The sequence below is a fragment of the Larimichthys crocea genome, chromosome VIII, assembly GCF_000972845.2.
Source record: "Larimichthys crocea isolate SSNF chromosome VIII, L_crocea_2.0, whole genome shotgun sequence".
In the NCBI taxonomy this organism is placed as follows: domain Eukaryota; kingdom Metazoa; phylum Chordata; class Actinopteri; family Sciaenidae; genus Larimichthys; species Larimichthys crocea.
The window spans coordinates 28,039,597-28,062,096 of record NC_040018.1 but is presented as its reverse complement, the minus strand read 5'-3'; the positions used below and the strand labels follow the sequence as shown (position 1 = coordinate 28,062,096).

Genomic DNA, 22,500 nt, shown 5'->3' with positions numbered 1-22,500 from the left:
TATTAGATTCATGTTTTCCGCTGTACTTGTTGACTAACTGAATTTATATATTTCATAAAGTCCACGTGTGTTTTTCTCTGTGAAGTCGAAAACGAGTGCAGAAACCTTCTGAATGTCTGTATCACTTTCCTGTGATCATAATCAGCTGTTTAGACTAACCCTGGTTACATCACCGCCCAACACACACACACACACACACACACACACACACACACACACAGTGAATGTCCCACAGATGGACTCCATTGTGAATTCATTGGCAGATTGGCATAATGTGTGTTTGAGAGTGTCAGGCTGTGAACAATGACTGTGAGTGTTTGAGTCTGGGTGTGTTGCAGAGCAGAGGGCTGACACAGAGAGCGCTTTGTGTGAGTCTCTGACCAAACAGACACTTGTGCATCGCTGATCTTTCATTTAGCTCAATACTGATATCCAGTAAAGTTACCAAAGACTGCAGCAACAACAAGTTTAAGCTCCTCCAGTCCCACGAAACCACGAGCTCTGTGAGGCTGCACTGAGTCACAGCCGGACACATGCGAACATCAGAGATCCAAGAGACAAAAACTGCACTTCCTCTAACATCCACTTGAGGCTGGCTCCAGAAGTGAGTCAGTCTCCATGTTAAAATGTCCGACTTCACAGCAGAAACAGTCTCTGAGACTATGTCCAGGTTTTAGACAGTCTGCGGGGACGTCACGGAGACTACGTCCAGGTTTTCGACAGTCTGTGGGATCTCATTGGTTTTCGTCGTCTTTCTCGGTTGTATAACTTTGACTTTGTGGGTTTGTTCTCTTGCTGTAAGAAGCGTCTGCTTGTCGTTTGTTTGCCGGTTGGAGGAACCTGATGAGAACAGCACCTGTGTTTGCCGCTGAACGTTGGAGGAGTTCAGGAAAAAAAAAGTCTTGAGGCCGAGTTTGGTGACGAGGAATGTGCTTTTTTTATTGGCCTGGCACGTCCTGGCTCTGCTCCGCTTCTCTCCGGTCTTGGTCTGTCCAGAGTCTGGGGTTTGGCTCAGGCTCCAGGTTTGGGTGGATCCAGACTGGTCTGACTATTTTGTGGTTTAACAGGGTCAGTAGTTAGTGCTGGGCTGGGGCTGGGGCTGCTGCTGTGGCTCACCAACTCAGAGAGACATCTGCTCAATGCTCCTCCAGGGAATGTCCAAAATAATGACTGAGTATACGTCCTCTGCTGGGAGAAGACGGGAGGACTGATCACGGCCTCACATTCATGCAGATGTACACAGACTTACAAGATAAACGAGTAAAGATGATTTCACCATCTGCAGGAGCTGATTGTGGACTCCTGCTTTGAGGAGGTTCATACCATGAACACCTCGCAGAGCACCTGACCGAGCTCTCCAACACAAACCTGGTATTTGAACATCACGAGTGGACACCTCTCCGGTCATGTTCTCAGTAACAGGTGCAGAAAAATAGAAAGACAAAATAAAACTCTGCAGCAGGAATCAAACCCACATCCTCGTGTTTGTGGACAGCGGCACATGTTTCACCGCGGAATGGTTTGAATAATAATAACCATTAGCAGCTGTATGTCGTCCAATGAGAATGTTGACTTAACTTCTAAATTCCAGACTTCTTTTGACCCGTGTTTTTCCAGAGAGAGTCCCCGACTGTCTAAAACTGGATGCTCTGTGCTGCTGGCTAGGCTAGCAGTTTCCCCCTGCTTCCAGTCTTTATGCTAAGCTAAGCTAACTGCATCCTGAGACACCTGAACGCCTCACATGTTGCAGGATTTCTTAACCTCCTGTGACCGAATCTGCTGATGAGACTCTGAACTGAGTCCAGGAGACAAAGCAGACAAGACAAGCAGCTGAGTAGGCGACTGTGTCCCAGACTGTCCCCCGCTGGTTTCACTCACACTTCAAACTGTCTTTATGGTCCAAACACAGAAACTACAGAACACTGACAAGTCAAAGACTTGGACGACCTGCAGCAAAGGACTTCAGTCAGAATCGAACCCCGTCTTCTCATTAACAAGGCAAGTGCTCTACCAGGAGAGCTCAGGGACATGGAGTTAACATCTGTATGTCCACAAGTCTCCATGCAGACGTGACCAACATGGACACAGACACTGTTTGAACATCACCAGAGTGTCTGACAGCACACCTGAAATCTGCGTCTGCAGCAGGTGGAGTCATCACCTGAACCTGTGAGGAGGTGTGTCTAATGCCAAGTCTGTTCCTCTAGAGATACAGAGGTCGAGGGTTCGAATCCCTCGGGAGTACTCCTCTGTGACAATGTGGTAATTCATGTGTGTTGTGCTTGTTATCAATACAGCGGCCTGCACTGTTCATGTCCGTTTGTTTCGCTTCCAGCCTCTGAGACCAGACGGGACACTCCCCAGACTTCTTGATGAATGCTAAGTAGCAAACCTCTGCAGTGTTTTGGGATTTCCTCCAGGTTCTCTTCAGCTGTAGAAAGCCCAAAAAGCATTTATGCAAATTGGAGCTGAAGTGACCTCGGAGACATGAGCCACATCAGACGGCGGGCTCTGGGTCCAGTCCACTCCCCTCATGTCCTCCCTGCTGAACAAGGACGCTCCTCGAGTCTTTCTGAGGCTCAGCGAGGAGCTGAGTGTGTAATTTAGTCGAGATGTTCAGCCCCACTGAGCTGCACTCTAATGACAGAGTCCTGCTTCAGGGCTGGGCGATATGATAAAGCACTGCAATGCTGCATGTGTGTGACAGATAGTGTGTATGAACAGGGCGGCTTCCAATCAAGCGGAGAGAGTTTGATACCGCGATGGCGTCCTGTGTGGTCTGTTTTATGGCGCACACGCCTGTAACTCATCGTGAACACGTGTTTGTGTGTGTGGTTCCTTCCAGGAGTTTGGATCAGCACCTCTCCACCTCCCCCCACCTTCTACCCGAGGTCATAGAGGCTGCAGCCGCGGGGAGATTGTTGTGGAGCTGGTTGGAGGTTTTGGTGGTTTTCTGGGTGGGACGAAGACTCCGTGTAAATGTTTCCATCCTAACGTCTTCTGACACTCTGACAGACAGTACACAGATCTACGGACTGTGGGGAAAAGTACAAGAGTATTCTCAGATCTATGCAGCTAAAGAGACATTACGTAGATAACTGTTCAGCTGTACTCGAGTATTTACTCTGATTACATTACTTCTGATCAAAAACTAGTGAGTTGACAACTTTGCTGACAGCCAATCATCATCCAGAACCCCCAGCAGCAGCTGATCTCACTGCCTAGTCCAGCAGCAGTCAGCCCAGAACCAGAACCAGACCCAGCAGCAGCTGATCTCACTGCCTAGTCCAGCAGCAGTCAGCCCAGCTCGGCGTCTGTCTTTCAGCCTTTTATTTCACCAAGCTCTCACCAACCACTAAAAGTCAGTCCCACATTTACTCTTGTCCGGCGGCTTCTTGCTCGCTCACTCTCTCCTTTTCTCTTCTTAGCTTCCTCCGTCAGCGTCCTCTTCACTCTCTTCTCCTCTGCCATCATGTCCGTAGACATGGTTACATTGCCCACTCGCCCAGCTCCAGTTCTGGCACGACACTGGCTCCACTCCCTGTCAGCATTTTCCCCAGCTAACAAATTGAGCTAACAGCAGCTAACAGACTGAGCTAACATGAGCTAACAGCAGCTAACAAACTGAGCTAACATGAGCTAACAGCAGCTAACAGACTGAGCTAACATGAGCTAACAGCAGCTAACAGACTGAGCTAACATGAGCTAACAGACTGAGCTAACACGAGCTAACAGCAGCTACAGCTGTCAGCAGTTTACTTCACTGTCCATCATAAACTCTGTAAATCACAGAGAGTTGAGGCGGAGCAGCCGGAGGACATCAGAGGGAAAACCAGAAAACATTTCCTCCATAAAATATGATCCAGTTTCACCAGAATCAGTGAAATAGTTGCTGCTGTGTGACTTAGTGCCGTAAAGCGTTACGTACTTCTCCCGACCCGGAGCCCAAAGTTACATAGTGTGAGAACAGACGTACGAATGACAGAGACACAGTTCACCTGATCACAGGTCAGTGTGGGTCAACAGGGTTTATTAGTTTATCAGAGGAAAGTTACATGATGTTGCATTAAAGTATCTGATGCATCAGTGTTGGAGCTCCTCAAACAGTAAATAAATAAAAATATAAATATGAGCTTGTGGGTTCAAATCTGTACTTGAACACTTAGTTTCCACATTAGCTGCCAACAGTTGGAGGAGTTACTGATCAACGCTTTAATTACACTGATGTGAAATCATTTGAAGATCCAGCAGACAGAGTCTGACAGTGTGTGAAGCTTGATGTCAGTCCTGTGCTGATCTTCAAAAGTCAAACACACACGCAGCCTCCTCCCTCCATAAAATAAAGAAAGAGAGTTTGAGACAGAAACACCGCAAACTCAGGAATGTGGAGTTTACATGGGCAGCTTTATTTGGCCTGAAGAAAATGTTTCCTCATTGAGCTCAGAAAGCCACATCCCACACACACACACACACACACATCCACACCCACCCACATTAAGAATATAACTGTAAAAACACTCAGAATAAAGTTATTAACATTTATTATTCCTCTTGAAGCGTCGTCACTGGTTGTTCAGAGCAGCTGAGAGTTTTTCTGGAAAGACTCTGCAGGTTTTCACTCACAAAAGAACTCATCAGTCTCTCTGCAGAGGAACCCACGAGACCGACCGGAGAACATATCGACAGGAGTGGATTTATGATCGTGGATTTATGAGTGTCACAACAAATCAGAAGGTTATCTGTGGCATTGTGGCCCCGGCAGATTGAGTCTGTCCTGATCAATGCAGGACTGGACTGCAGACTGTCTAAAACCTGGACGTAGTCTCCGTGACGTCCCCGCAGACTGTCTAAAACCTGGACGTAGTCTCCGTGAACCCTAACCACTGCCCCCACGGTGCCTGTATGTTTGAGAAAATGCCCCTATGGTCGATAAAACATGATAAAGGGCCTGATGCAGAAAAATGTGAAGTGCCCTCTACATGAGTCTCTATTACAGGTAGTAGTTACACTCAACGCAACGCCCCTTTTCCTTTTTTAGTCTCCCTCACCTCTGTTTGAATTATTACATCTGATATCCTGGCCATAAATAACTTTATTTTCTCCAGGACATCTGTTTTTTATGTTGCTTCCTTTTTCCTAAACAAACCAGGCGACACAAGTAAGAATCCCAGACAAAACATCAGTATAAGATACTGGATCTGATCCTCAAAGAGGCTTTAAGAACACAGCTCAGCAGTATCTGTACCATCAAACATTTTGATGTTGTGGACTGTAATAATAGCTGCAGTCTCTGGAGGCTTTAACTGGTTATATTAATAAAACAGACAGTGTGAGGATGATAGTTTCCTGTGATGTCAGTGGAACAAACGTGACGGCGACTCAGCCATTTATTCATCTGAGCTCATGTGTGAGTGGGCTGCTGTCATTACAACACCAAGACAGACACGTGGACGAGCTGAGGAGAGATTTAAACAGCTGACATTACATCAAATAAGTGTCAGTCTAGCTTCTTATTCTGGGTCAGTTAGAGCTTGATTCTTCTCTCTGTAGTTCACGATGAGGACTCGTTTCACATGCAGGACCATAGCAACGTGTCTTGTCTTGTATGTTCTGCTTCATGATCAATTGATGATTTACTAAATGTAATAACATCTTAATGTGGTGATAAATATATCACTGAGCACCTTTCACCAGAATCAATGTGATCTGCTTTGGTCACATCTTCTATAAATACCACATACATTTCTACGCTGACGACACGCAAATCTTTCATTCCTAACTGTAGATGTTGAACAGTAAAGCCCAAAAATGCAAACACAACCCTGAGACCAGAATCAAAAAACTTTAATTGGCACAACTTTATATAGCAATAAATAGTTTGACACCTTATTGGTGTCACGCTGCTGGCACTGATTCTACTCAGAAAGGTGGAATATGATGTTCCACATGGATCAATGTTCTGTTTGGTTGTATCTTCTATAAATATAACATAAACTTCTACGCTGATGACACACAAATCTTTCTTTCTGTAACCACAATGGCGGTTGAACAATCTTGCAGAGTCTGAGAGGGTCAGCTGGGCTTTTATCCTGTGGAAGTTGATTGGACGATAGGAAGCAGGTGTCATAGTGATTAAGCTAAGGTGAGAAGGTAAACTGAAGGACACGCCCAGCAGAACAGAGCTTCCATACTTCCCCAGATGGGGCCCTCATAATAAGTAAAAAGGTGATTGTGGAACATTGGACACTTTTCGTCCTCAGTGGTTTCCATTTTGGCTACGTAGCTGTAGAGGAGGGACGACCGGCCTTAAGAAAATGAAGCGGTTGCAGCGAATAACTCAATAAACAAATATAAATTGTACAAATGTTTTGGATTTATATTTTAGTGGTCAAATGTTGCAATGGGGTGAAAAAGAACTGTATTGAGAAGCAGCAAGTAAAGATACGTTTGATTGTGCCCACTCGTCCTCCTTCCTTCAGGTTTAATGTATTTGGCATGCCCTCTTGGCGACTTTCCCCTAGTTTTGCAGTAAGTTTGAAATAAACCTTTAGACTAGTTGAAGCCTACAAAGTCTGGACAAACTACACATAAAGATTGTTGCCACCGGTTTTTCTTTTACAGTCAGGAAGGAACATAAACCTGACAACGGAGTAAACACACCAGTGTTAACACTGAAGCTCTGGAGGTAAACAAACATGGAACAACCAGCAGCTTGAACTGTTTATATGCAGGAGTCCAAAAAATGGAGCTCAAAGTTTGGTGAGGCATGTAAGACTGTAGAGACGACGGAGGGAAAACAAAGCTAACTTCAGGTAAACCTGTTTGTTTACAGGTGTGTCTTTCTCTGCGACAGGTCATCGGATGCTGATGTCAGTCACAAATATTCCATCATAGCATCTCATGACACTTTCCGTATACAGCAGGTCTAGACTGTACTCTTGCTCATGAGCAGAAACTTCAAGCAGAACCGAGACCAAACACAATTTTAGAAGTCTTCATGAGAACGACTGGATCTGTAGACTTTTACACTCTTTACATATCAAACAAGATATGATTTCATCTGCTGGCCACTTGGAGGGAGTCTGTCCTTTAAGGATTCACATTCTTTGTGTTTTTTTTTTTGTTATTTTATGATTTGGGGAACTATTAAACAGCGGATTTATCCATATTTGGTGAGAATTTGCTGCAGCAGGACGGTGTGTGAATAAACTACAGACATGCATGTTTGTGTTGATGAAGTGATTGATCATTGAGAGGAAGATGATACATCAGGCTCTGATACAAACGCCTGTCAGTCGATACATTCTTGGGATTTGTTGACAATAGAAAAAGTGTAGGATATCAGCAGACTTTAAGGTTAAGTGGCTGCACTTTTCTCCTCTGTGGTGTTGATAGAAAACACCACAATGGGCTTTGGGCCAAACCTCCATCTCCGGACCTTGCCCCCACCCCCCAACCCTCCAGCATCTTGTTTGCATCCTTCGCTGATGGGGATTTGGCTGCAGCTCCAGTTAACATCTGCGGTTTATTTATATGCACAGTGTAAACACGGGAACACGTAAACAGGTGGGCCCCTCAAAAAAAAAAAAACCCCGACCGGTGAGTTCTCTACGTGATGGAGCTGTGTCCTCTTTTATCCGACAATTACGGCATAATGTGGTGGTGTGTTTATGTGAGGAAATGAGGCTGTGGGTGGAGGGTCTTGATTGGTGGTTTGCGGTTACAAAGCAACAAGTGGACCAATCATAGTTCAATACACATCTGAAAACCACAGCCACAAAACAAAGTGTTTGCCAGAGAGTTAAATGTCCGGGCCTCACGGATTACTATACAAAACTTCAGAACTTTATTTAAACTGGATCAGATTTTATTGACAATATATGCATTTCCCTCTGATGTCAACTGAACTGACTCAGCCCGGGACGCAAGGAGCCAGACCAGGCAAAAAAAGCACCTCGGTTGGCTGCTGTATTCACTGTTAGACTGGCCAGGTCGGTTGTGTTCGGTGCTGGGTCCAGCCGTGTTCATTGGAAGGTGGATGCTGACACTAGGTTTAGCACTAGTCCGTCCCTATCTGACCATCTTTGAAGGGAAACTCATGAAAATGAGTAAACAGAACTCTGCTTCCTGTTTCATGGAGACTTTAGGTGCAAACATCACGTGTAGAATTTGACTCAAATGTTCACTGATGTCATATTTTGCAGCTTGGATCCATATCACATCGTGGTTTTTCATTTAACCAATATCAGCTGTGTCGTGGCCTGGCTGGTATAAACCATCCTGACAGCTGCCAAACACAACACTCCCCCTTGCTTTGCTCACTGTGTGTTATAGGAAACTGGTGGGTGTATTTTCTGAACCCAAAAAGCCAAAAAAAAAAAAGAATACTGTGTTGCTTCACTTCGCATTTGGTCAGACTATACTGGGTTCTTGGCTCCGGAAGAAAATGCATGACTGTGGGCTGGACGTGTTTATGTTGAAGCGGCTGGTCTCTGCACACCTTATAGGACTGAGTGTGCATCACACTTTGGTCAGTAACACTGTTGGGTTTCAGATGTGTTGTGTTTGCAGAAGGCTGGGATAGAAGGGTCTTTATGTAAGAACTCAGAAAATACACAAACCTGAGTCAAAAATGCCAACAAGGCTAAAGACGGGGACACACATTAGGACTGTTGAGCCGACTGGACATGGAAACTCAAGTTGGACCTGGTCTTTTCCGATCTTGGTCAGTTGGTGTTCACTGTCAGCAGATTAAATCATATCATGTTTGATATGTAAAGAGTGTAAAAGTCTACAGATCCAGTCGTTCTCATGAAGACTTCTAAAATTGTGTTTGGTCTCGGTTCTGCTTGAAGTTTCTGCTCATGAGCAAGAGTACAGTCTAGACCTGCTGTATACGGAAAGTGTCATGAGATGCTATGATGGAATATTTGTGACTGACATCAGCATCCGATGACCTGTCGCAGAGGAAGACACACCTGTAAACAAACAGGTTTACCTGAAGTTAGCTTTGTTTTCCCTCCGTCGTCTCTACAGTCTTACATGCCTCACCAAACTTTGAGCTCCATTTTTTGGACTCCTGCATATAAACAGTTCAAGCTGCTGGTTGTTCCATGTTTGTTTACCTCCAGAGCTTCAGTGTTAACACTGGTGTGTTTACTCCGTTGTCAGGTTTATGTTCCTTCCTGACTGTAAAAGAAAAAACAGTGGCAACAATCTTTATGTGTAGTTTGTCCAGACTTTGTAGGCTTCAACTAGTCTAAAGGTTTATTTCAAACTTACTGCAAAACTAGGGGAAAGTCGCCAAGAGGGCATGCCAAATACATTAAACCTGGAGGAAGGAGGACGAGTGGTCACAATCAAACGTAACGTGAACAGATTTAAAACCCTTTGACAGGATATGTGCTAAGAACAATGTAATGAGGTCTTCAAAACCAAATTTACTGACTTCACTCTGAAGTACATTTTCATGTGTTTTTACTTTATGCTAATTTCATCTCAGCACAGTTCTTCTTTGCCCCATTGCAACATTTGACCACCAAAATATAAATCTAAAATATTTGTACAATTTACATTTGTATATTATATTCACTATGACTGCTTTATTCTACTAAACATGGTTGATCTAGTCTCTGGCTTGTGTTTGCATTTTTGGTTCTGCTACCGTTCAACATCAACAGTTAGAGAAAGAAAGATTTGTGTTTTGTCAGCATAGAAATGTTCTATGTTATATTTATAGAAGATGTGACCAAACAGACACGGTCCAAGTGCTGATCCATGTGGAACACCATATTCCACCTTTCATAGGAAGATACAGTATTACAAGGCTGTATCAGTCAGTAATCAATCAGTAATCAGTGCCAGCAGCTTATGATGGGAATGGTTGGCCCATAATGTTATTTAATACAATGCATTGCATATAACGATGATAATGACAATGTTAATATATTACAGTGTTATTATAATAGGGCTGCATGGGCACTGTGTAGAGTTTACATGTTCTCCACGTGTCTGCCTGGGTTCTCTCCAGGTACTCCGACTTCCTCCCACAGTCCAAAGACGTGCACGTAACAGGTTAATTGGTGACTCTTAATTGGCCATAAGTGTGAATGGTTGTTTGTCTCTTTGTGCCCTGTGATGAGCTGGCGTACCCTGCCTCTCGCCATGAGTCAGCGCAGATATGCTCCAGCCCCACCGTGACCCTGATGAGGATAAGCAGGTGGATGGACGTTATTATAATGCTTGTCATGTTACATCATCTACATCCCTCTTTGATACTAAACACACGCATATATCACAAAAAGAAAACAGTCCCCAGTAGATTCTGATTAACGAGCAGCTGTTTTAGGAAATTAAAAGATAAATTTCAGTTACTCGGTTTAAATGTAGGACTTCCATATTTGTACTCAGCGGTATCACGACCTGTAAAGAGTTCAGCAAACATGTTCCTGAAGCTCTTGCTCTTGGTCACTTACACTTAGACAACGCTGAACCCTGCTGGATTATCAGGATACAACATCCAGCAAACTTCACCCTCCTTTAAATGTTTTCCAACCGAATGAACCAGAATCAGGTTTACAGTACAACCAAACAACAAACATTAAAGTCAGTGTAAAGGCAATTCTGAGATTTTTAAAACACATTAAATATGTTGTAGAATAGTTGTTGAAAACACGTGAAAAGACTTTGAACGATATATCACTGAAATGTGGAGTCAGGTTCAAACAGTTTTTCAGTCTCAGGATTTTGTGGGCGGTCCTTAAAGGGTGGCTCGATGACACGCTGAGGCCACCCTGAGCAGAGAGACAGAGATGAATTCATCTCAGCTCAGTGGTTCAAAGTCAGTCATGATCATTTTCTGAAACTCATCTGACACGTTTCAGTCGCTTCAGCGCCTTGAGAGGACACGCCCCCACAGTCCTGGAGCTTGATATTTGATATTTATAGTTGATATTTTTAATCGTTCATTCATTTGGCTGGATGGTTAATAATACTTTCTTCTTTAGTCTGACAAACTTAGAACTCATTATTCTGACTTTACACAGACTTTAAACTGATGTGACATTGATTTGTTTGTCAGATCAAATGTTGTTTAAATCAATGTACAAATTATAGGGACTATGCGCTATAATCAATAACGGTCAATAAGGAGATTATTCATTCTGTTATTGTACATATGCATATATGTATAGAGAAATCAAGAAGCCACAGTGAGGTATGAAGTATGTACAGATTGGTCTGAGTTAGAGGAACATAATGCTGTGTGGATTATTTGTGTCAATACTAGCATTCAGCCACCAGATAGAGACATAGACCGGTGTTGGCATGGAGCTGGGAGGTACGCCCACTGCTGTCCCTTCCCAGAGTGCAGAGGGCTATAACTGCACGTTATTGTGCAATCCTGTGTTGTGTAACAACAATAAAGCTGAACCATAAACCCTCGATAAGCCCTCCCTCTTCTTCCTGCTCTCAAACACAGCCAGCTCCACCCTGCTCATGTTTCCTTGTTCCCTCTCCCTCAGATCTACAGTTTGAAGATGGGTGGAACCAACATGTGCTGACGTGTCAGCTGACAGGCCGCATGTTGTTGAGATCAGAGCTCAAACTAGTTTCATTTCTGAGGAAGTCAAACTCAGACAGTCGTAGACGCAGAGAGGAGAAATGGCGCAGCAAGGAAATAAACTGGACCGGGAAACCTTCTCTTGTCCGATCTGTCTGGATCTACTGAAGGATCCGGTGACTATTCCCTGTGGACACAGCTACTGCATGAACTGTATTCAAAACTTCTGGGATGGAGAGGATGAGAAGAGAATCCACAGCTGCCCTCAGTGTAGGCAGACCTTCACACCGAGGCCTGTCCTGATGAAAAGCACCATGTTAGCAGCTTTAGTGGAGGAACTGAAGAAGACTGGACTCCAAGCTGCTCCTGCTGATCACTGCTATGCTGGACCTGAAGATGTGGCCTGTGATGTCTGCACTGGGAGAAAACTGAAAGCTCTGAAGTCCTGTCTGGTCTGTCTGGCCTCTTACTGTGAGAAACACCTCCAGCCTCATCATGATGTAGCTCCATTAAAGAAACACAAGCTGGTGGAGCCCTCCAAGAAGCTCCAGGAGAACATCTGCTCTCGTCATGATGAGGTGATGAAGATGTTCTGCCGTACTGATCAGCAGTGTATCTGTTATCTCTGCTCTGTGGATGAACATAAAGGCCACGACACAGTCTCAGCTGCAGCAGAAAGGACTGAGAGGCAGAGAGAGCTCGAGGTGAGTCGACTAAACATCCAGCAGAGAATCCAGGACAGAGAGAAAGATGTGAAGGAGCTCCAACAGGAGGTGGAGGCTATCAGTGGTTCTGCTGATAAAGCAGTGGAGGACAGTGAGAAGATCTTCACTGAGCTGATCCGTCTCATGGAGAAAAGAAGGTCTGATGTGAAGCAGCAGGTCAGATCCCAGCAGGAAACTGAAGTGAGTCGAGTCAAAGATCTTCAGGAGAAGCTGGAGCAGGAGATCACTGAGCTGAAGAAGAAAGACGCTGAGCTGGAGAAGCTCTCACACACAGAGGACCACAACCAGTTTCTACACAACTACCCCTCACTGTCACGACTCAGCCAATCTACAGACTCATCCAGCATCAATATCCGTCCTCTGAGGGACTTTGAGGATGTGACAGCTGCTGTGTCAGAGCTCAGAGATAAACTACAGGACGTTCTGAGGGACCAACGGACAAACATCTCACTGACAGACACTGAAGTCCATGTTTCACTGTCAGGACCAGAACCAGAGCCCAAGACCAGAGCTGAGTTCTTAAAATATTCACGTGAACTCACACTGGATCCAAACACAGCAAACAAAAAGCTGTCATTATCTGAGGGGAACAGAAAAGTGACAAGAATGAATCAACCTCAGTCTTCTTCTAGTCACCCAGGCAGATTCACTTCATGTTCTCAGGTCCTGAGTAGAGAGACTCTGACTGGACGTTGTTACTGGGAGGTGGAGTGGAGAGGAGATGGAGTTGGTGTAGCAGTCGCATACAAGAACATCAGAAGAGCAGGGAGCTCAAGTGAATGTGGATTTGGACACAATGACAAATCTTGGTCGTTATATTTTTTCAAAAGCAGTTATAACTTTTGGTACAATGATGTCAAAACTCCCGTCTCAGGTCCTCGGTCCTCCAGAGTTGGAGTGTACCTGGATCACAGTGCAGGTATTCTGTCCTTCTACAGCGTCTCTAAGACCATGACTCTCCTCCACAGAGTCCAGACCACGTTCACTCAGCCTCTCTGTGCTGGACTTCATGTTTGTCCTGGATCTGCTGAGTTTAGTAAAGTGAAATAGACAGAAGTCATTGAAGGGACAGTGGGTTAAATTCTGTTTTAAATCTGAAACTCATTCTGTCTCCATGTTTGTTGCTGAGAGCTGATTGTTGTGGCATTTCTTCACTGCACAGAGATCACCTGTCAATCAAACATTATGGGCGGTACTTTGACGTCTTGTCATTCATTGATGTGTTTGTATGTTGTTGTTTCTCTTCCACTGCCTGAGTCTGAAGAGAGGAAGCAGCACACCTTCCTTTGTCCTAGATATTTAGTAAAGAAATCTAGAATTACATTTCCATTGATTTGTGTGTTCTGGAGTTTCCTCTCCTGAGGTTAACGAGGTCCCGTGTGGGCCTTGAGGTCCCGTGTGGGCCTCGAGGTCCCGTGTGGGCCTTGAGGTCCTCAGCAGTATTAGTTGTTTGGCTTTGGTTGGGAACAGTAGGTGCCAGTCTGTCTCCACACTGTGGTGTCCAGGGTCACAGAGACCTGTTGCTGCCTTCATAGACATAATAGATAGCTTGTTGTTGACGGTCCAATCTGCATAAACAGACATGTGTGTCTCCAGACTAGAACATGCTGACAATAACACCTCCATGGGTAAAGACATTCTCTGTGACTCATTCTGGGCGTGTAGTATTTGTGCTGTTATCTTGGGGTTTAAAGTCGATCCACCAGGATGAGTTGGGCAGAATGTGAGACCGACTCAGGCACTTCTGATGAACTTTGAGAGTGTCTCTAATTCTCCTTGGCCAAGCGTCAATAAATAATACAGCATAAGACATCAGAGGCTCCTGAACACTTTCTGAACTCCTGACCTTTGACCTTCAGCACTTTAGCAAGATGTCCACAACAGTTTGTCAGATCACATGTTGTTTAAATCAATGTACAAATGAGGAACTATGAGCTATAATCAAATAATCAATAAGGAGATGATCCATTCTTTTCTTGTACATATGTGAGATTCTGCTCAGACAAACTGATTGTGTGGATGAAGTGAATCTGTACCTGAACTCACTGAACAAGAGTCATTGAACAGACTTTACTGATGGGATGTGTGAACAGACTGAAGGTTTACACAATGAATAAACAAACATGAGCAAAGTCTTTTCTTCTCGTCTTCTTGTTATCTTACAGTACAACAGAATGTAAAGACACAAAGAGGAGAAAGTTTGAAGAAAAACGTTTATTAAAGATCATAAAATAACATCACAGACAGCAGAACAGACGGTTCAGGTTTAGCACCTCGGTGGTTTCATATTTTCATGTCATGTTTGTGTTGACTCACATCATGAATACATCCACCACCGCTCAGTAGAACGCCACATTTACTAGAACTGCACACGCTCCTGTTAGCACAGTAAAACCACAAAGCTCCGACACACCAGCTTCATTTTAACCGACTCTTAACTCACGTTTGTTACAGTCACAAAATAAGTCAGACGACGTGCAGGAGCAACATCAGCGAGCGCCGCTCAGAGGTAATACGACGAGTTACACAAAGACTAAAAACCTGAAATTCACATGAGCCGTACACAAAGTCAAAGTGTCATCACATCGAGTCTCAGAGGTTTGAAGGAACATTCAGTGTACGAAGAACGCAGCACTACATCTTGAATCTGCTCAAAAGGCTTCATGAAGATGATAAACAATCCAAAACTACATTCAGAATCCTGCCGCTAACTTCCTGATGAACCCACAGAAACATTTTGAGTCCAAAAAGAAAGAAAAAAAAAAGGAAGTGAAGGTGAAGCTACTTCTGTCGGCGACGGAGGGAAAGAAAAGTGCAGAAAGTCGAAGCGGCTCAAAGCGTCGACACTCGGTGGTGTTTGGTTCAGAGCAGAAGTTTGGCATCGGACAAACGCGTGTTTCATGATCCACAAATAAGAAACAAGATGCTCGCAGGAAAACGGGGCGTGATTTTTTAAATTTGAACTTCAAAAGTTAGAGATAAACGTCACGCTTGAACTTCATCCAACAGATAGTTCGAGGTCAGAAACGAGGAAACGTCTCAGAACGAGAAGCTGTTTTACTTCCTTCAAAGAACGCGTTGCTTCCTTTATTATCTCCGTAACGCCACAACCAGATATTAAAAAAACATCAAGTACAGGCGTCTCCTAACTCCTTATGAAAAATGATCTTTTCTTTAAATATCTGACCGTAATCTGGCTTCACAGCTTCAGTTTGAGAATTTGGACTGCAGTACCAATTTGTAACCACTCGGCGTTACATATTGTTCCTTTAACTAACTCTGGTTCCCAACCTGAGGGGCCAGGCCCTCCAAAGGGTCGTCGGATTAAATCTGAGGGGTCGTGAGATGATGGGAGACGCCAGTTTGAATGAATTGTCATTTATCCTCTTTGGTTCCAGCTTCTCACAAACAAACAAAAAAAAATTTGAGGTTCTCTGGTGACGAGCTGCATCGCGGCGGGACAGTTTGTTTGATCATGAAACACGCGTGTGGAGTGTATGTTGGGAAGACGCCGGCGTTTCACCGCACACTCTGAGACATGTGCAGAGGGGTCAGCATCTCCTCAAAGATGGCCCCCTTCACATTGGAGCCTCTCAGGTTCGCCTCCTGAAGGTCACATCCGGACAGGTCACAGTTCTGAGAAAGACACACGACACATGAATGCATCACAGGTTCATATATATGGAAGGTGTGTGTGTGTGTGTGTGTGTGTGTGTGCGTGTGTGTGTTCTCACCTCCAGGTCCGTCCCGGCCAGCGTGGCTCCTCTCAGATTGCAGTTCTTCAGTTTGGCATTTTTCAGCGTGGCGACCCTCAAGTTGATCCCCGTCATCTGACTTCCCTCCATGTCCACGCCCTTCAGGTTGGCTCCTGCACACACACACACACACACACACACACACACACACACACATACACACACTCATGAGTTTTGACACACTTCACCTGCTCAGGTGTGTCTGAAGAAGGTGTGCGACTGGCTGCTTCACCCTCCAGATTGGCTTTGATTCCAGCAGGATCTTCAAAATTGCAGCCTCTCAGCGAAGCTCCTTCAGCGTTCGTGCAGAGCATCTTCACACCCTGCAGGTTGGCTGCCTGACACACACACACACACACACACACACACACACACACACACAGCGTGAACATGCGACTCGTTTAAAGTCATGGGTTCAGTCTTAGACGTCTCTGGTGCTCACATCGAGGCAGGCCATGGACAGGTCCGCTCTCTCCAGGTTGGCCCCGCTCAGGTTGGCGTGGGTCAGGTTGGCTCCTCTCAGGTTGGCCATCTTGAAGTTGATGTAGCGCAGATCCAGGCGCGACAGATCGGCGCCGTTAAAGTTCAAACCCTGACAGACAAACAGACGAACAAACGATGGTCACGATGTCGTCCTGAGAGGAACAAGTTCCTGCAAATGTTTCACAATAAAAGTCTTTATAACAACAGGAACAAGGCTTTTAATTTGAAACAGACAGCGTAACTTTAACTGTCCCTGTACTCTGATGTCCTCCGGCTGCTCCGCCTCAACTCTCTGTGATTTACAGAGTTTATGATGGACAGTGAAGTAAACTGCTGACAGCTGTAGCTGCTGTTAGCTCATGTTAGCTCAGTCTGTTAGCTGCTGTTAGCTCATGTTAGCTCAGTCTGTTAGCTGCTGTTAGCTCATGTTAGCTCAGTCTGTTAGCTGCTGTTAGCTCACGTTAGCTCAGTCTGTAGCTGCTGTTAGCTCATGTTAGCTGCTGTTAGCTCACGTTAGCTCAGTCTGTAGCTGCTGTTAGCTCATGTTAGCTGCTGTTAGCCCATGTTAGCTCAGTCTGTTAGCTGCTGTTAGCTCATGTTAGCTGCTGTTAGCTCAGTCTGTTAGCTGTCGACTCGACTAGTTTCTGATCATCAGTAATGTAATCAGAACAAATACTCGAGTACATAAAGCTGTACTGTCGGATCTACCTGACACCGCAGCTCTGACTTGGTCGTCGTGGCCAACAGGAATCGAATAAACTCTTTGCGGCTCAGAGGTGAGTGGTCATCAGGGGGCTGAGAGGCCTGAACACAACACACACACACACACATGTGGAGGTCAAACCTGTGGCACTGAAAACACACACGCACGCACGCACGCACGCACGCACGCACGCACACACACACACACCTTTATAAGGGCCTCCAGCTGCTCTGCGAGCTGTTCAATCCCGAAGAATCGAGCCTCTTCAAGAACACCTGCAGAGGACAGAGCGATGTTCAGAGACACTGAAGCTGGACGTGCTGGACGACGAGGTTACGTCCGTCTTACCCAGAGGGTTGATGCCTTCGTTGATGATCAGCTGTCCGTGTCTCAGGTAGTTCAGGATGGGCTCAAAGTAGTCTGGACTGCGATCTATCAGGTAGGCCCCCTGAGAGTCCTGCTTGTTCCCCCAAACATCTGATGGAAGTAAACAGCAGATGATAAAAACTCTGTGAAGTCAGATACAAATTTACTGTATTAAAGAAACACTGCCCATATCCACACTCCGACACACGGGAGGTAGTGCGCCGAAGAGTCGGTGGGGAGATCAGACTTTTCGATTTCATCGATTATTTCCTTCATGAAAGTTTCCAAAGTCACGCTGTGGGAATCTACACAAACATTAGGTTCAAGTATCGAAATCACGTCACATGATCATCGCCGGCTGGTTTCCTGGAGGAAGTGCGCCGAAGAGTCGGTAGGGAGGACTTACCGGGTCACGGCGACTTTTTGCTCTAAATTAGCCAAAAACACGACCAGAGTGATTTTACAGTGCGGTATTAGTTCTACAGTACTATTACTTTAACTTGTACTTCTACCTTGTAACAGAATGTTTTTACAGTCATAGTAATTCTACTTGTAACCAAGTACTGTACTTTTTTTTAATTTATTTTTTTTATTTTTACTTAGAATACTTTTATAATTTCTACAGTGTGTTACTGGTACTTTTGCTTGTAACAGAGTATTTTTACAGTCTTGTTAGTACTTTTGGTTGTAACATAATATTTTATTAGTGTTGTATTAGTACTTCTGCTTCTTTTACTTTTAACAGTGTACCTTTACTTGTAATGGACTGTTTTTATAGTCGTGTTAGTAATACTACTTGTAACTGAGTACTTTTACTTTTTTACTTTACTCTTACCTAAAGTACTTCTACTTGTAATTTGTATTGGTACTTTTGCTTGTAACTGAGTATTTTTACAGTCTTGTTAGTACTTTTACTTTACTTATTCATTTGTTTCTTGTAGGTTGCCAAAAACACGACCTGCTCACTCTCAAACAATCGGACACAAACTAAATGAACCTTGTTCCCGTCAGTATTATATATTATATATACATTGTACTATATATATTATATATAATACAGACTGAAGATGTTGACGCTGACCATGATGGTTCAGCATCTTCAGGACTTCTCGTGGATGTGGCGAGGCGTGAGTGTTTCATGTGAAGTTGCATGTTGCTGCTGGGCGTGTTCATCAGGTGAGCTCACCTTTCTCCCTGAACATGTGGGCCAGCATGCTCTCCGGCTCTTTGCTGACCAGAGTACTCCTGAGGAAACACCAAAACACAAAGTTTACAATCGATGACCCTCACAGGCCTCCGTCCCCGATGTTATAAAGACCGACAGTCGCGTTCACCTCGTGGTCGTGAAGCAGCGTCCTCCGACGTTGAGCGTCAGCCAATCGGTGTGAGTCTTTTCAGGGCCGCTGAGCTCCTCCTGAGGATCTACACAGGTAAAGTTACTGCAGGTACGACGACGACGAGCATCAAAACTTTAATCTGCGTTTCCACTGAAGTTCACCACTTAACGTGGAGAAATATTTTGACACTGTTGTATTAATACTTTCACTGAAGTAAAAGTATCTGGATACTTTTTAACATTGTTACCTTCAGATGGATCTCCCTCTGATACGTACAGCACATCATCGTCTCTGCAGACAGACACATCGAATTTAGAATACTCTACAGAGCGATATTAGTACTTTGATTTGTAACGGAGTACTTTTACTTCAAACAGATTATTTTTACAGTCTTGTTAATAATTCTACTTTTAACAGAGTACTTCTACAGAGCGATATTAGTACTTTTATTTGTAACAGAGTACTTCTACAGCGCGATATTAGTACCTTTATTTGTAATAGAGTACTTCTACAGAGCGGCATTAGTACTTTTAAATTATAACAGAGTACTTCTACAGAGCGATATTAGTACTTTGATTTGTAACAGAGTACTTCTACAGAACGATATTAGTACTTTTATTTGTAACAGAGTACTTCTACAGCGCGATATTAGTACCTTTATTTGTAATAGAGTACTTCTACAGAGCGACATTAGTACTTTTAAATTATAACAGAGTACTTCTACAGAGCGATATTAGTACTTTGATTTGTAACAGAGTACTTCTACAGAGCGATATTAGTACTTTTATTTGTAACAGAGTACTTCTACAGAGCGATATTAGTACTTTTATTTGTAACAGAGTACTTCTACAGCGCGATATTAGTACCTTTATTTGTAATAGAGTACTTCTACAGAGCGACATTAGTACTTTTAAATTATAACAGAGTACTTCTACAGAGCGATATTAGTACTTTGATTTGTAACAGAGTACTTCTACAGAGCGATATTAGTACTTTTATTTGTAACAGAGTACTTCTACAGAGCGATATTAGTACTTTTATTTGTAACAGAGTACTTCTACAGAGCGATATTAGTACTTTTATTTGTAACAGAGTACTTCTACAGAGCGATATTAGTACTTTTATTTGTAACAGAGTACTTTTACAGAACGATATTAGTACTTTTATTTTTACAGAAGTATTTTCACAGTATGGTACTAGTACTATAACTTGTAGTAAGTAATTTTACAGTGTATTAGTACTTCTAACAGAATATATAATACAGTGTTGTATTTGCACTATAACTTGTAATAGTATTTTTACAGTGTTGCATTAGTAATTTTACTTGTAACTGAGTACTTTTATGGTGTTGAATTAATACTTCTACTTCCAACAGAGTACTTTTACTTCAAACAGATTATTTTTACCGTCTTGTTAATAATTCTACTTTTAACAGAGTACTTTTACAGTGTGATATTGGTACTTTTACTTGTAACAGTGTTGTATTATTGTATGTACTATAACTTACAGAATGCTTTTACAGTCTTGTTAGTAATATTACTTGTAACTGAGTACTTTTACTTGTAACAGAGTACTTTTACTTCAAACAGAATGCTTTTACAGTCTTGTTAGTAATATTACTTGTAACTGAGTACTATTACTTCAAACAGAGTATTTTTACAGTGTTGTATTCACACTTCTGCTTCTTTTACTTGTAACTAAGTACTTTTACTTGTAACAGAGTACTTTTACTTGTAACAGAGTACTTTTACTTCAAACAGAAGGCTTTTACAGTCTTGTTAGTAATATTACTTCTAACAGAGTATTTACAGTGTTGTATTCGTACTTCTGCTTCTTTTACTTGTAACGGAGTACTTTTACTTGTAACGGAGTACTTTTACTTGTAACGGAGTACTTTTACTTGTAACTGAACACTTTTACTTCAGAGTATTTTTTACAGTGTTGTATTCGTACTTCTGCTTCTTTTACTTGTAACTGAGTACTCTTACAGTGTGGTGTTAGTACTTCAGTAAGTATCCGGATACTTGCTGTGTGAGTTACCTGATTAACGTGACGTCATCGATGAGGCCGCCGTTCCCGTTGTAAACGCTCGCGGCTCTGACTCCCAGTTTGCAGCTCGCGGCGGACAGTAAGTCCTCGAGGGAGCCGTACACGGCCAGCACCTGCGCACGCGCGCACACACACGCACACACGCGCACACGCACAACATGTCTGACATTAGCTCAGCTAACTAGCCACACAATGAACACCTGGCGTTATTTTCCCGCCTGTGCTTCCCGCGCTCACCTTTCCGTTGGTGGCGGTTCCGCGGACGAACAGCGTGACTCTCCTCATGTCCTCGATCAGCTGACTGTCCTCATGTCCTCGATCAGCTGACTGTCCTCCGTCCTCAACTCTTCCTGTCCCCGGACACACTCAGACCCGCAGAGCGGGGACGCGGAATTAGCCAATCAGCTGTCCGGATCGAAACGCAGCAGCCAATCAGGACGCAGAGTGGGCGGGACTCTCACTGTTCTGCACAGTGACGTCACAGCTGAATATTTGTATTTTTTTAAATGATCAATAAATAATCTGAACTTTGGTCACTTTGCAGACTGAGATCAATAATAAATAAATAAATAATAAAACAACAATAACATCCCATAATAACACAGTATGACTTTCTGAACAGAGAACTCAACTGTTTATAACAAACATAATAAAGTGAAGCATTCATAAAGGCTCAGTCCAGCTAACAAGACCAGGAGTCCAGCTAACAAGACCAGGAGTCCAGTTAACTAGACCAGGAGTCCAGCTAACTAAACCAGGAGTCCAGCTAACTAAACCATGAGTCCACAGCAGTCCAGCTAACTAGACCAGGAGTCCAGTTAACTAGACCAGGAGTCCAGCTAACTAGACCAGGAGTCCAGCTAACTAGACCAGGAGTCCACAGGAGTCCAGTTAACTAGACCAGGAGTCCAGCTAACTAGACCAGGAGTCCAGCTAACCCAGGACCCAGCAGCACAGGGACCCCCTCCTTATTAACCTGGGTTATTAGCTTATATATGTTAATAACTGATACAAAGTTCATGCATACTTATTATTCTCAGTGATCTGCACTCTCACATCCAAATTTATTATGAGAAGAACAGGCCTGCCCCTCTGTGGACCCCTGAACTAGTGTGACAGCAGCTTGATTAGTTATAATTAATAATAATGAACTTGATTCATATAGCACCTTTCACAGTTACAAAGTGCTTTACAATAAAACAACAATAGCAAGAGGTTGAAAGCAGTACATCAATACCAATTCAAATAAAGTGCAACACAGAACATGAAGTCCGGCACTAACGCGTCTGTGTCAAATAGACTGAGTCTTAAACTTTGTTTCACAAAGAGCTTTATTAAACAAAAGATTCACCAGGACAGAGAAGAAGAGTTTAACATTCACACGCCTGCAAAGAAAATGTGCAATTAAAGTTTGTTCAGTTCATTTGGCAAAACAACAAAAACTCTTTGATGCTGTGACTTCACTTTCTTCATTTCAACACGGCATCTTTGTCACAACCCAAAAAAAAAAAAAAAAAAAATC

General features: G+C 43.6%; 2 protein-coding genes across 2 annotated transcripts; one reads left to right on the top strand and one right to left on the bottom strand.

The window, feature by feature from the left end:
• Positions 1-11,661: 11,661 nt before the first annotated feature.
• LOC113746341 (tripartite motif-containing protein 16-like) lies at positions 11,662-13,778 on the top strand. The gene is made up of 2 exons (XM_027281612.1): positions 11,662-13,676; positions 13,715-13,778. The coding sequence occupies exon 1, from the start codon at positions 11,662-11,664 to the stop codon at positions 13,333-13,335; it is 1,674 nt and encodes a 557-aa protein (XP_027137413.1). The 3' UTR covers positions 13,336-13,676; positions 13,715-13,778.
• Positions 13,779-14,480: 702 nt separating this feature from the next.
• Positions 14,481-21,387, bottom strand: kctd9b (potassium channel tetramerization domain containing 9b). Its single transcript, XM_019274016.2, has 12 exons — positions 21,216-21,387; positions 20,970-21,091; positions 19,177-19,220; positions 18,927-19,014; positions 18,779-18,837; positions 17,575-17,703; positions 17,434-17,501; positions 17,232-17,327; positions 16,483-16,632; positions 16,273-16,378; positions 16,020-16,153; positions 14,481-15,921 (listed from the first exon to the last, which is right to left on the bottom strand). Exons 1-12 carry the CDS (start codon positions 21,261-21,263, stop codon positions 15,805-15,807), a joined length of 1,161 nt encoding a protein of 386 aa, XP_019129561.1. The 5' UTR covers positions 21,264-21,387; the 3' UTR covers positions 14,481-15,804.
• Positions 21,388-22,500: the final 1,113 nt, after the last annotated feature.

What these genes read in the sequence shown, in the direction of transcription:
- LOC113746341 (XM_027281612.1), top strand. Translation starts at nt 11,662, where the DNA reads ATGGCGCAGCAAGGAAATAAACTGGACCGGGAAACCTTCTCTTGTCCG.
- kctd9b (XM_019274016.2), bottom strand. Translation starts at nt 21,263, where the DNA reads ATGAGGAGAGTCACGCTGTTCGTCCGCGGAACCGCCACCAACGGAAAG. An exon ending in AGTCAGAGCTGCGGTGTCAG is followed by an intron (nt 16,633 to 17,231) that starts GTAGATCCGACA and finishes TTTGTCTGTCAG; the next exon opens with GGTTTGAACTTTAACGGCGC. An exon ending in AATCAAAGCCAATCTGGAGG is followed by an intron (nt 16,154 to 16,272) that starts GTGAAGCAGCCA and finishes GTGTGTGTGCAG; the next exon opens with GAGCCAACCTGAAGGGCGTG.